The sequence below is a fragment of the Melitaea cinxia genome, chromosome 21 (assembly GCF_905220565.1).
Source record: "Melitaea cinxia chromosome 21, ilMelCinx1.1, whole genome shotgun sequence".
Lineage (NCBI taxonomy): Eukaryota > Metazoa > Arthropoda > Insecta > Lepidoptera > Nymphalidae > Melitaea > Melitaea cinxia.
This window is the reverse complement of record NC_059414.1, coordinates 8,525,002-8,538,386: the sequence shown is the minus strand read 5'-3', so window position 1 is coordinate 8,538,386 and position 13,385 is coordinate 8,525,002. Positions and strand designations below refer to the sequence as shown.

At 35.3% G+C, this 13,385-nt stretch overlaps 1 protein-coding gene across 1 annotated transcript; it reads right to left on the bottom strand.

Moving 5' to 3' along the window:
- Window positions 1-1,334: 1,334 nt before the first annotated feature.
- On the bottom strand, window positions 1,335-13,233 carry LOC123664291 (serine protease 3-like). Its single transcript, XM_045598882.1, has 9 exons — window positions 13,059-13,233; window positions 12,811-12,980; window positions 7,890-7,944; window positions 6,138-6,297; window positions 5,568-5,737; window positions 4,855-4,956; window positions 4,466-4,608; window positions 3,669-3,783; window positions 1,335-1,831 (listed from the first exon to the last, which is right to left on the bottom strand). The coding sequence occupies exons 1-9, from the start codon at window positions 13,231-13,233 to the stop codon at window positions 1,413-1,415; spliced, it is 1,509 nt and encodes a 502-aa protein (XP_045454838.1). The 3' UTR covers window positions 1,335-1,412.
- Window positions 13,234-13,385: the final 152 nt, after the last annotated feature.

Below are 13,385 nucleotides of genomic sequence, written 5' to 3'. Positions count from 1 at the left end.
AAGTACAAATGGCACAAAACCATGACTTAATAAAATAACGGAATAATGAGATCCCACCATATTTTGAATGCATAATTCATAATATTTAAAAAACATTAATCGACTTCAAAAAGAAAGAGTTCCTCATTTATATTGTATTTTTTTTTTTTTATTAAATTTATCCTTCCTTTAATTGGGTTGTCTGGAAGAAATGGCTAAATAGCCATAACTCCGCCCATTGTACTCCACACTTTTACAGTCTGTAAATGTTTTTAAAGGAATGTGTTTAATGTGGTTGTGGTGTACAATAAAGTATAAATAAATAAATAAGAAAAAAGAAAATCCGGATTTGACTGGAATTCTTTTTTTATTAGGTGAATCTTCAAAATTAGGGTAAATCTGGAAAAATTAGGACAGGATGGGGTGTCCTACTAAAGCTTATAATTTTTTAAACAACTAGTCAACATAATTAATGTTTGGTTTTTTTTTTAGGACATGACACTGACTATAAACTTGCGTTCCCGTAGTAATAACTTGCTTTAGTACCTCTTTGTCGCCTTAATCACTAATGCGTATGGTAGTTCTTTCACCACTAAAGTGATCAAACTTTGGAATTCCCTGCCCACTAACATCCGTCAAGCAGAGTCTATAAATATTTATAAATATTTTTAAGAATCGGTTGCACAAATACTACTTAACTCTTACATAATTTTTACATGTATTCTATTGGTATATTGTTTTTATTTGTATGTTTGTATAAATATATTTTGTATGTATTTACATATGTATGTACCTATATGTTGATGTAGGTATATACCGTTTGAGGTGGCGAATGTTAGCGCGACCCCATCTCGCCCTACCCAGACGGACGACTACTCACACGTGCTGGTTTTTTAGTCGGTAGGAGTCTGACATAACCCTCTGGCGCTCCCGCGCTGGAGGGTATCCATGAAGGATTTTCCCCACGTAAAAAAAAGGTATATACCGTTTAAATGTTTGGATATTGTATTGTATAACTATGTTTAGTGTTATAAATTGATTTAATTATGTGTAATAAACATGCGTTGTTAATTGCGCACTATTACCGATTTATTCTTTCTATACTACTTTTATTAAAGGTTGCCTGGAAGCGATCGCTAAAAGCGATAAGGCCGCCTTTGCATACACTATTTGTTTTTATATCTAATCGTTTTAAAATGTATTTTCTTGTGTCCAATAAAGTATTAATAAATAAATAAATAAATGTATTTTGCTTAAGCTTTTCATTTTCTAATATTTTTTACTTTAATTTCTTGGTCTTGGTATAAAGCTTAATGTATAGTAAAAGTAAATGAAATGAAATTAAAAAAAAAATCTATTATAAGCAGTTATTTTATTTTAAATATTTTATACTTGCACAATACAATATACTCTTTCATCTTGTGTGATTACATTTACTCAACAAGAACCATGTTTTCCTCTTTATTATTTTTGTATTTACTAAGTCTGACTTTCACTTTCACTATAACTTCTAAGCGCTTGAGAAGTTCAGAAAGTTCTGGATCATCTATGTCGTCTTCATCAGGGTCTGGAGTAGTTGTTGGAGGAGTTGTCGTACTGGTGGGTGGGGAAGTAGTCGTCGTACTGGTGGGTGGGGAAGTAGTCGTAGGAGGAAGCGTACTAGGGACTGTAGGAGGTGCTGTGGTAGGGGGAGGTGTGGTAGGAGAAGGTGTGGTAGGAGAAGGTGTGGTAGGGCTGGGACTGGGTGTCGTAGGAGCAACAGTAGTTGGCTCAATATCTTCTTTCAGATTATTAAAATCTATTCCAGTGATCTGAGTAAACCATTCATGGAAAGGTCCAGGACGTATGAAAGCTGAAATGAAATATATTTTTTCTGAATAACTTAGTTACTATTTAATTTTATTACTTAAGTTGTTGACCTACAGATAAAAGTTAACATAATCATTCGAGTGAATGTAATTAAAACAGTATTGTGTGTGTTTTTCTAGAATGAAAGTATTCTTAAGCCTGGTTCCTATACTTAAAAACGTCACATGTTAATTTAAAAGCCTGTAGTATTTACTTTCTTTTAAATTAACTATTTATTTTTAACGTATGTCAAAACAACGCAAAAATAAATGTTGTCGGTAGCCATGGGCGTACCCAGGGGGGGGCAAAGAGGGGCAGCTGCCCCCCCCTGGATTTTGTTAACCTCCCTACTAACTATCTACTATTGTCGATAAAAGTTTTTATTTGCCATTTGGAATAATTTTATACTTTTAAAAATCGCGCGGCGCACCTATTCTACTTGCTAGCAGCCTGTAGGCAAACGCCGCGCTCGCTTGCCAGTGGCTCGGTCCGTGGCCGCTTCGGCTCCGCGCCGACACGGCACACGAACATTACCGAATCTAGCCGAGCCACGGCGAGCGCTCGTCTTGCTCGACGTGATGTGCCGCTACGGTGGGAGAGAGTACGAAAGGCTTGCATTTATTTGACATGTAATTGTTTTGAAAGAGCACAACGGGCTTTGGTGATGAAAAATATTAATTCAAAGTAGGTATATTAAAAATATTGGTAGATACTGTGTTACTGAGTTATTGTATTCTGATAATACGTATATGTACATATTCTGTTGAACAATAATAAAACGTTGAATGAAAATGGATATTCGGAACTTTTTTTGTGAGAATTTTATAATTAAAGAATTTGGCTAAGATCTAGACTAGGTAAAACCGAATTAGAAAATCTGAATTATGGGGTTTTTGGGTGTGGAGAGTGGAGGGTGTAGGGGAATCTATACAAGGTAACACTGTCACACCTCAAAACCCCATGGTTATGGAGATATCCATGGTTAAAGTTTTGAGGTTAGAAGAAGAATTTAAAGCTATTATAATACCTTTGAGCTCGTACTGTTTGCATTGTGTGACAAATCGACACTTTTAAACAAAATAACGCGTCAGGCATAATATTCTAATAAAATTGGTAACATTGCGTGCTAGAATATAGGTTTAGAAATTCGAAAAATACCCCAAAACCGAATCGGAGCACCCCACTGTCCACGTGGTCTTGGTCTGTCCTACCCCTAGAGTGTTTTTTTTGTGTGCCGCGGAGGCGCGGAGGGAGGGCAGCCCTCGCCCGCCGTGCGAAAGCGCGCGAACGAATGCGTAGAGGAGCGGCAGCCGGCTCCGCTGCGGAACGGAGCAGGAGTGAGCGTGCTTTCGCACGCAAGGGCGGAAGGGCTGCACTTCCCGCAGCGCCGGAGCCAAGCGTTCCTCTAACTTTCGAAATTCTTCTTCTAACCTCAAAACTTTAACCATGGATATCTCCATAACCATGGGGTTCTGAGGTGTGACAGTGGTACCAGGGGTAGCGTTCCCCACCCTCTCCCCCTCTTCCCCCCACGGTCTCGAAATTCGGTTTTACCTAATCTAAAACTTTCCCAAAGAATTTAAATAAATAATTACCTATTTTACTTTATGTTTATTTATTTGACTAGGTGCTTATACGAGTAAAATTTGATTTGCCCCCCCCTGGCTCAGAACCTGGGTACGCCCATGTCGGTAGCTTTTCCTTACCAATTCGTATTTCTTTAACCTTTTGAATACAGAGTGAAATTTGAACAATAATTTATTTATACATATACTAAGAATTTTTTCACGATTAATTATAATCTTAACAAGTACAAAATTAATGACGACATAGATATTTACCGCCAGGAAGGCCGGAGTGGCAGCCTTGGGGATTACCCGCAACGAACGAGCTTATACCGATCAGGATCGGCTCGTTATCAGAAGACACATGCACCAATGGTCCGCCGCTGTCTCCCTACATAAGTTTAAATTTTTTTACTGTTAATAACTTTGGCAATTGTTTTTTATATTTGTTTCTGCTCTTTGTGTATGGCTTTATAAGTCCCACATAAAGTGTCTTAGTGAGCGTTTTCAGTGACAGATTAAGCTCGAAACATTCTACCTATTTAGAGGAAGTTTTAACCTAGTAATAAAATGTTTACAGACTGTTTTTGTTGTTGTTCGATGTTGGTCTAATCGAATTAAATTAATAAATCTGCTAGTAAACGTGCGTAACGTCTACTAGCTGTTTTATTGTGGACTAGCTGTGCCCGCATCTTTAGCCACGTGGAATTGAAAAATATATTGTTTAGTTCGCAGAGTTACAAAATCAATAAATTTCTTAAATAAAAGTAGCCTAAGTTACTCCTTATTACATCAGCTACCCAGTGAAAGTCCCGTTAAAATCGGTCTCGCCGTTTCAGAGATTAGCTGGAACAAACAGACAGACAGACGGACAGACAAAAATTGTAAAAAATGTTATTTTGGAATATGTACCGTGTATACATCCATCCTATATAATAAGTAGCTGCCATTTTAATATTACAAACAGACACTCCAATTTTATTTATTTGAATAGATTGCTCATTGAAATGGTAAGTTTTATTTTATTATTAATTCTTGATATTTTATAAAAAAATAAAAATGTATTATTTTACCTGGCAGATGGATTGTGAAGTCACATTGTAGAATCTCGCACAGATTGTAGTTGCTGAGACGTACCTAGTCGTGAAAATGTTTGCACAAGCTTGGTTGCTAATTGACCTTAGGTAAACCCACATGAGGTGCGCAGATTGAGAACCTGAGAAAAAGTTATGTGAAATTACTAATTCGTAATCAATTTTAATAATCTATTAATTTATTTATTCCATTTTTTTTAATAATTTTTACTTTTCTGATGCTAAAATACCGAAGTTTCTTTAATATTGAAGTGTGTGTTTCAGTAATTGTAAAATTATTGTGTGAAAATGTTGTGATCATCTGCTGGAGAGCACATAAAGTTGTCGATCGTGAAGTATATTTAAATGACGAGTAAAATTATACATACCGCCAGTCCATGTTCTGCCAAAACCACTTGCACGAACAACCTGTGTATCATAGTTTCTGAATGCATCTGATGAAGGTTGTACACGAATCGAACGTAAGTTTTCTGCAAATACAACGTTTACTTAGTGTTGACATATTTGAAATAACGCTGATATTTTTTACAACGGCTATAACATCAGCAGGTACGTAAGTATTGTCTTTTATTAGCCAATCGAGAATGGGCTTAAATATACTGGAACATGACCCAGGTTGGGCAGATTTATTGTAATACTAGCAGTATTATTTCATTTATGATAAAGAACGTAGCGAGATCTTTTATAGCCCATAACAGAACTTTTGTTATACAACTAAGTTGGCAAACAATCGCTCACCGGTTGGTAGTAGCCTATAAACGCCTAAAACATCGGAAGCATCGCAAGCGTATTGCTAACCCTAATCCAACCAAGAGTTCTTCTGGTCAGCTTACTTACTACACAACACTGCTTAAAAGCACATATACAGCTATTATTTTACTGTAAGATTGAGGTACTTCTCCACTCGGGCTGTTCCAAATTTTGAACAGGATATATTCTGCTATCTTGGTGATACCTTCACGAACTGGACTTTAGAACCTAAGCAGATTGAATTGAAGGTTGGTGTGTTCCAACACTTCCAACCATAAAACTATTTCGTTTAATTGTATTAGTATTAGAATGTATCGACAGAAAAACTTACCGGAATATATTAATGGTTGTTGTAGCTTGACAAGTGATATGTCATCAAGTTGCACCTCGAGTGGTCTTGAGGCGTCGAATGTGGGATAGACGTAGTACTCGTTAGTCTCTAACATCATTTCAGGACGGGTCATGTGGACAAGTCCAGCGCGTACTATCAATGAAACTTGGCTGAAATATATCATTGATAATATTATAAACAGACCATTCCCATTATGATACATTGAAGTAAAAATTTTAAGTTTTAATATTATGTACTTAAAACTGATAAGACAAAAAAAAATATAGATACTATCAGATGTAGATGTCATCGTCAATAGTTGTGATTTGAAATTTAATGAAACGGAAATGCGTCACGATAAATAAACAAAGACATAAATGTATGGGAGGTGTGTAACGCCTAAAAACGTCTAAGGGGTGTTAGTAAAAACATCTTTATTTAGTGACGTCAGAGGTAACGTTATCGGTATCGTTGCAAAGGCCCGCGTAAGAGTGCGACACAGTCACATTTTACTTGACTTGTGATATGTACATACCATGTACTGTCAACAATATTTCTTTTAATACTCACGAAGCAGTACAGTGAGCTGCAGTCAGTAGCCATTCTCTGTGAATAACATTTCCTCCGCAGCCAGTTACAGTTCCTAATCTGTTAACCATCCGTAGGGAAACTTGGTGAGGGTGCTGACCTGGTTGTGCCTCCCAACCAGATACGATACGAGACTGTGCCCCTGTAAGGATAAGAATTATTTTTGTTTAGATTTATCTTAAATCTTATGCGTTCGCTATACTTAAATAAGTGTTCACACAAATAAAAAAAGGGATCTTTAGATTTCTAACCTAAAGATATTTATAAAATAACATTTTATGGTTGACAGACTGATTAAAAAGAAATTATTAGCTAAAGCTTATTATTCGAAAGCATATTACATAAAAAGATACATAAAGTTTCACTTCAAAAATAATATCTTGAAGGGAATGAAAAGGGGTTGTAAGTTATACCCCTTAGTAAAGACGTGTCTATTAGATCTGCAGATATGTTTCGTATTAAAATAAAAACATATTAAGACTTTTACCTGATGTACGATACTCATAATAAAATTTAAGTATGTACTAAGTATACTGTGATCTATCGCTAAAAGCATTCGCGGAAAACGGTATTTGTATGGTATAAGTAATAACAATAATTCTGACAATTAGGTGACGAAAGAGATTAAATTAATTACACCTAAATTAAAATCTGTTGTAGTAGTCATCATTATTATTTTTATCAAGTTTTCATATCTGTTTGTCGGATCAACCGACAAAAATAAAAAAATCTGATTAAAAAAAATCACAGATCGTGGATAAAATTGATAAATAATTTAAGTAGGTACTTTTAAATAATTTGTTACGTACGTTTCTTTTCATTTAGATATATAAGTAAAAATTAATCGCTGAATTTCTTTACGACTGCATTAAATTGTATAATTATATTTTGTGTTCGTTGTTGTTAGGACAAGGTTTCTAAAAAAATATAATTGTATTTACTTACGAACGAAAAAAAAACCAACTTCAATTACATCGATTAACACTCTCTAGTTTTCGATTAAGGAAAAAATGATCAAAATCAGTACATCCAGTAAAAAGTTATGAGATATATAATATAATACTAGCTGATCTGGCGACCTTCGTACCACCTTATATTTTCTTAAATATAATAATTACATGTGTCAAAATAAAATTAATCCTATCTTTCAAGTTGGATCCAGTTGCACGCGGTGTGCAAATTCCATTTAAATCGGTTAAGTAGTTATTCCGTCGCGGACACACAACGTGACGCGTAATTTATATAATATAGGTATATACTATCTGGCCTAACGAATTCCTTACGTTTTTTGTGAATATAATAATTATTTATATCGGAATAAAATATAATATCTTTCAAGTTGGATCGAAGTGCAAACGGTGTGCAAATTTCATTAAAATCGGTTAAGTAGTACTCCATCGGGGACAAACAACGTGACGCGTAATTTATATATATTAAGATTAAGAAGATCGGTCGATGAAAAAATAGTCCAGCAAATACGCATTATTAGCGATAATTCAAAATGTACTTCTCAGATCTTAATTATATTTAAATGGGAAAATATTTAAATTTCACTGACACGCAGCACCTTTCGATTAAAAAAATAAATAAATATCGAAATCGGACTACCCAGTCAAAAGTTATGAGGTAACATAAGTACATAAAAAAATATAGCCGAATTAAGAACCTCCTCTTTTTTTTAAGTTGCTTAAAGTCGATGTATTCTCGTTTGTTATGAAAATAATCATGTATTACCATTACCTTCAGGGTCGGCATTTTCTATGTATACTGGTTCATACTGGGCTGAGACCTGTAATATATAAAAATTTAGAATGTAATATCCCACAGCTGGACATAGGCCTCTGTCCCCATGTAGGAGAAGGATCAGAGCTTAATCCACCACGCTGCTCTAATGCGGGTTGGCGGATATATTCCCTACTATGAGTAACGATCGCTATCAGGTATACATGATAACAACCGGAACCTGCACAAACACCCAGACCACGGCAAATATATTTATGGCCAATACAAATGTTTGTCATGTGCGGGGATCGAACCCGCAATCGCCAGCGCAACAGCAACAAACCAGTGCTGTGACCGTTACGCCAACGCGCCCACGCGTTAAAAATATTGTTATTAAATTGAATAAGGTAAATTCTAAAAGAAATTTCGTTAGAGCTATCCGAACAACGTTAAATTAAACACGTAGATATTTCAGCACACGCTAATATCTATAAAAATAACAGGAACGTATGATCTGTTCCTTGATTCCTTCGTTATTGCATGTATCGCAGGTCAGGCAGATTAATTGTTCTGTCATCCTGTTCTTAAAGAATTCTATTTTTTTTACTTTCTATCGTTTACTGGGAGACGAAATAACAGCTGCCAATTGTAAAAAGCAATTTTCGTACTAAAAATATATATTAGTAATTTTCTTACCCGTTGGGCCGCGAATGCGACTAGGCAAATTGTCACTAGCCACATCTTTCACACACACTGACTAATCTTTAAACCGAATCCTGTTTATAATACCTTTACCACAACATAAATAAAAGGTACTGTCGATAATATTTATCATTTTAATTGCATAGTTATCCTTATCATTTGATAATAATCTCAAATATCAATATCTAACACCTACTATTAATTATATTACTTTTTTTTTTAAATAAAATAGTTTTTTATTTAAGATTTTACTATTAGATAATTGATTAGGCTTCCATTAAAAATCTGTCATACATAGTTAGCCAAAAACAACATTTCAAGATGGAACGATAGATCAGATAAAAATTCTGTAATGAATAAATTGTTAGTATTTTACAGAAATGAAGTCTATTTACTTTGGAATTCGTACAAAAATGGTATCGCGTGGACGGACGTGTTCGATGTAGATGAAAAGACTGTTAAGTTGGCAGATGAAATGAGTGACTACAATAGGGTTATTTGAAGTCCGAAAAGACGGAAGGGATACTACTCTATAATTTATATTTAAAAAATCCCACATAACCCCGGCTGTTCCCCACTAGCTGGGCATCATTTTGGAGATTTCTCCTTCCCCAAGAAAAAAAAACAAACTTTAAATTAGGTCAAACGAGCACGCTTGTCAACGAGTTTAGTATAATAAAAAATGTAAGAATGAAGAAACTGTGAACAGTATTCGTAGTAGGGTAATTTTATTTTCAAACATTTGTTTTTAAATACAAATACATACGTATCCCGAGCGGGTCAAATTTTGATCTAGCGGGTACATCGTTCCATAGTTTAATTGGCTAGAGCACCGACACAGTCAGTCGGAGATGCAGGTTCGATCCCCGCTGGAACGGTCGATTTTTGATATGATATTAAAAAATGTTTAGAATTTCCTAATGTGTGGGTAATACAAAATAAAATCGTACAAATGGATTTGGTTTTCTACTTGGTAACCTGCAGTCACTTGTCATGATTTTGGTCTTATAATACGCTTCAGCCTGTAATATCCCACTACTGGGCATAGGCCTCTTTCCCCATGTAGGAGAAGGATCAGAGCTTAATCCACCACGCTGCTCCAATGCGGGTTGGTGGATATATTCCCTACTATGGGTAACGATCGCTATGAGGTGTACATGATAACAACCGGGACCGACGGCTTAACGTGCTCTCCGAGGCACGGTAGGGAGACCCACTAGGACTGCACAAACACCCAGACCACGGCAAACACCTGTATGGCCAATACAAATGTTTGTCATGTGCGGGGATGGAACCCGCAACCGCCAGCGCAACAGGTACAATCCATGGCATATTTTGCTTTTATGTACGGTCAGCCACGGTTGCCACCCTAAGGTTTAATGTCATGCAGATTAAAGGACAACGTTAGTTTCGCTGGCAGATCGATCTGAAAACTTAAAAAAAAAAATTTGGAGCATCTGAGGTAGGGCACAGCAGGAATTTCCTGCTCAAAATATGGAGCAGCCCGACTGGGGTAGTACCTCGACCTTACAGAAGATCACAGCAAAATAATACTGTTTTCAAGCAGTATTGTGTTCCTGTTGGTGAGTAAGGTGACCAGAGCTCCTGGGGGGGGGGGGGGGATTGGGGATTGGGTCGGCAATGCGCTTTCGATGCTTCTGGTGTTGCAGGTGTCTATAAGCTACGGTAATCTCTTACCATCAGGTGAGCCGTACGCTAATATATATATATTTATAAATGTATTTATACAATAGTATGTTAAAAATAATTTTATAAGATTATTTAAATAAAGGCTATTATTATTATAAAATTGTTATTACTTGTGTTAGTTTTAATATAATGAAAACATAGTTAATTATTTTATTTTTATTTGCATTTTTATTTATTTACTAGCTGCTGCCCACGACGTCGTCTTCGTGAACGCTATACAGCACAAAAAATACCTACGATTATACCTTTTAAAATAACATTCATTTACCCGTTTCTTCTTTACATTTCATATCTACAGAACAATCTCATAGATGGCGCTGCTTTAAAATTGTCTTATCTACTTATATTCATTTAATTATGTTTACCGGCTTAATAACTTATATTGCGTGATTTTTATAGTGTGAAGCTAGCTTATATAGCATGGTTATTAACATAATAACAAAAACATTCAAATATGCGTCGTTAGATTACACGTTGTTACAGAATGCGTTGAGGAAATAAAGGTTCATTGCTCGTTCCCCGTAGGTGATAGCGTGATAATATGTAGCCTATATGTTGACCCGACTTCGTATAATATTCGTGCGAAATTTGAAGTAAATCCATGCGGTAATTTTTGAGTTTATCCCGGACATACATACAGATAAACAGACAAACAGACAAAAATTCTAAAAATTATATTTTTGGCTTCGGTATCGATTGTAGATCACACCCCAAGTATTCTTTTAAAAAAATATTCAATGTACAGTTTTGACTTTCCTACCATTCTATTATATGTGTAGTGTATGTGTATTACTATTACTGTAATTGGAAAATTGAAAGAAGGAAGAAAGAAAGAAAAATATATTTATTTGGGACGTCACAAACATTGCAGACAATGACTAAATATTAATACAAAAAATAAAAATAAAAAATAGAAATAAAACACGATGAATTATTCAAATTCAAATTCAAAATATTTTATTCAGCATAAAATTATTACAATTTCTTACTGAACGTCATGAGTCTACTACCAGTTCGGAAAGAAGAAGCCTCTGACCTGAGAAGAACTGGCGGAAGAAACTCAGCGGGACTAATATCATTTTTTTTTACAGTAATGTTTTTTTTCCCAAAGCAAATCGAATTGAACAATAATTTTATAAGTTGAAATAGCCTGGAAGCGATCACATCATTCCCAAGGCGTACTGTCTTCTAGAAAATCATTAATCGAATAATATCCTTTACTACACAATCGTTTTTTCACAATTTTTTTAAATTTAGCAATAGAAGCTTTTTGAACGTTTTCTGGGAGCCTGTTGTATAAGCGTATACATTGTCCATAAAAGGAATTACTGACTCGGCGTAAGCGAGTTACAGGCACTACAAGTTTATGTTTGTTCCTAGTATTAATGCTATGCATGTCGCAATTCCTGGGAAATTCGTGTATATTTTTATGAACATACATAACATTTTCGTACACATATTGAGAAGCAACAGTCAATATTTTTATTTCTTTAAACTTATCTCTTAATGATACTCTAGGGCCTAAACTATAAATTGCACGAATAGCTCTTTTCTGCAGGACAAAAATAGTATTGACAGTAGCTGCATTTCCCCATAATAAGATTCCATATGACATAATGCTATGGAAATAACTAAAATATACTACGCGAGCTGTATCTACGTCAGTAATAAGTCTAATTTTTTTAACCGCGAACGCTGCAGAGCTGAGCCTATTCGCTATCCCCTCAACATGAAGATCCCACCGCAATTTCGAATCTATAGTGATGCCTAGGAATTTAGTGGACTCCACCGGTTTTAACATCTCTCCTCCCAATTCTACACCATTATCAACAAGTTTAACATTAGGTGTCGTGAATTTTATTAATTTTGTTTTTTTGTTATTTAATAATAAATTATTTGAATCAAACCAGTAGACAACCTTTGAGAGAGCATCGTTTACATCGTCGTACATAAGTAAATTACGTTTCACCTTAAAAATAAGTGAAGTGTCATCAGCGAACAATACTATCTCATGCTTGTCCTGTACAAAAAATGGCAAATCATTTATGTAAATAAGGAAGAGAAATGGGCCAAGGATAGAGCCCTGTGGAACCCCCATATCCAGAGGAGCCCCAGGAGATCTCTTACCATTTACATCAACCCTCTGTATTCTATTATTCAAATAGGAATTCAGGAGGCTGAGTGCCCTATCTCTAATCCCATAATGATGCAGTTTCCTGATCAACGTCTCATGGTGCACACAATCAAAGGCCTTGGATAAGTCACAGAATATCCCAAGAGCATCCTGCGACCTCTCCCATGCCTCAAAAATATTTCTAATTAGCTCAACACTAGCATCTGTTGTGGAGCGACCTTTTGTAAAACCAAACTGTTTCTTATGTAGTAGATTGTGTGCATTAAAATGCGATAACATTTGCCCGAGGATGATTTTTTCAAAAATTTTACTAAATGTTGGGAGTACTGAAATTGGTCTGAAATTATTAGGATCTAGGGTACTGCCTGATTTAAAAATAGGAATTACTTTACTGTGTTTCATTAGATCAGGAAACACACCATGTTCTATACAGCCATTAAATATAGTAGCTAGATGAGGTGCGACAACATCAATTATCGAACTAACGACTTTTACAGATAAACCCCATAGATCAGCTGTTTTCTTGACGTCCAGGCTTCTGAAGGCTATTATTATATCTTTGGGGTTTACAGGTTTAAATGTAAATATTACATTACATTCTTTAACGTTTTTCTTTAGCAAAAATTCGGCAATGCCTGGAGACGAATTAAGTGATTGCGTTGTTGAAAGCGGAATGTCAGTGAAAAATTTTTCAAACTCAGATGCAACTTCTCGGTCTGAGGTAACAAATTTATCATTGACATTTAACTTAAAATCGAAGCTGCGATCTGTGACTCTTCCACTTTCACAAGCAATTATGTTCCATGTCATTTTAATTTTATTATGCGCATTTCTTATTTTGTCTTTAATATACAAGGATTTTGCCATGGAACATACTCTTCTAAACATTTTTGAGTAGGCACTTATAAAAGAAGCAAACGATACACTATGATTATAGGCTTTTTCACTGTACAATTCATAAA

Bases quoted from the DNA above. Each gene is read 5' to 3' on its own strand.
- LOC123664291 (XM_045598882.1), bottom strand. From the start codon at position 13,233: ATGACATGGAACATAATTGCTTGTGAAAGTGGAAGAGTCACAGATCGC. The intron at 7,945-12,810 runs GTAATTCCTATT...TATATATTACAG, and splicing joins ATCTAATGAAACACAGTAAA to GTCTCAGCCCAGTATGAACC. The intron at 1,832-3,668 runs GTAAATATCTAT...ATTTCATTTCAG, and splicing joins CCACTCCGGCCTTCCTGGCG to CTTTCATACGTCCTGGACCT.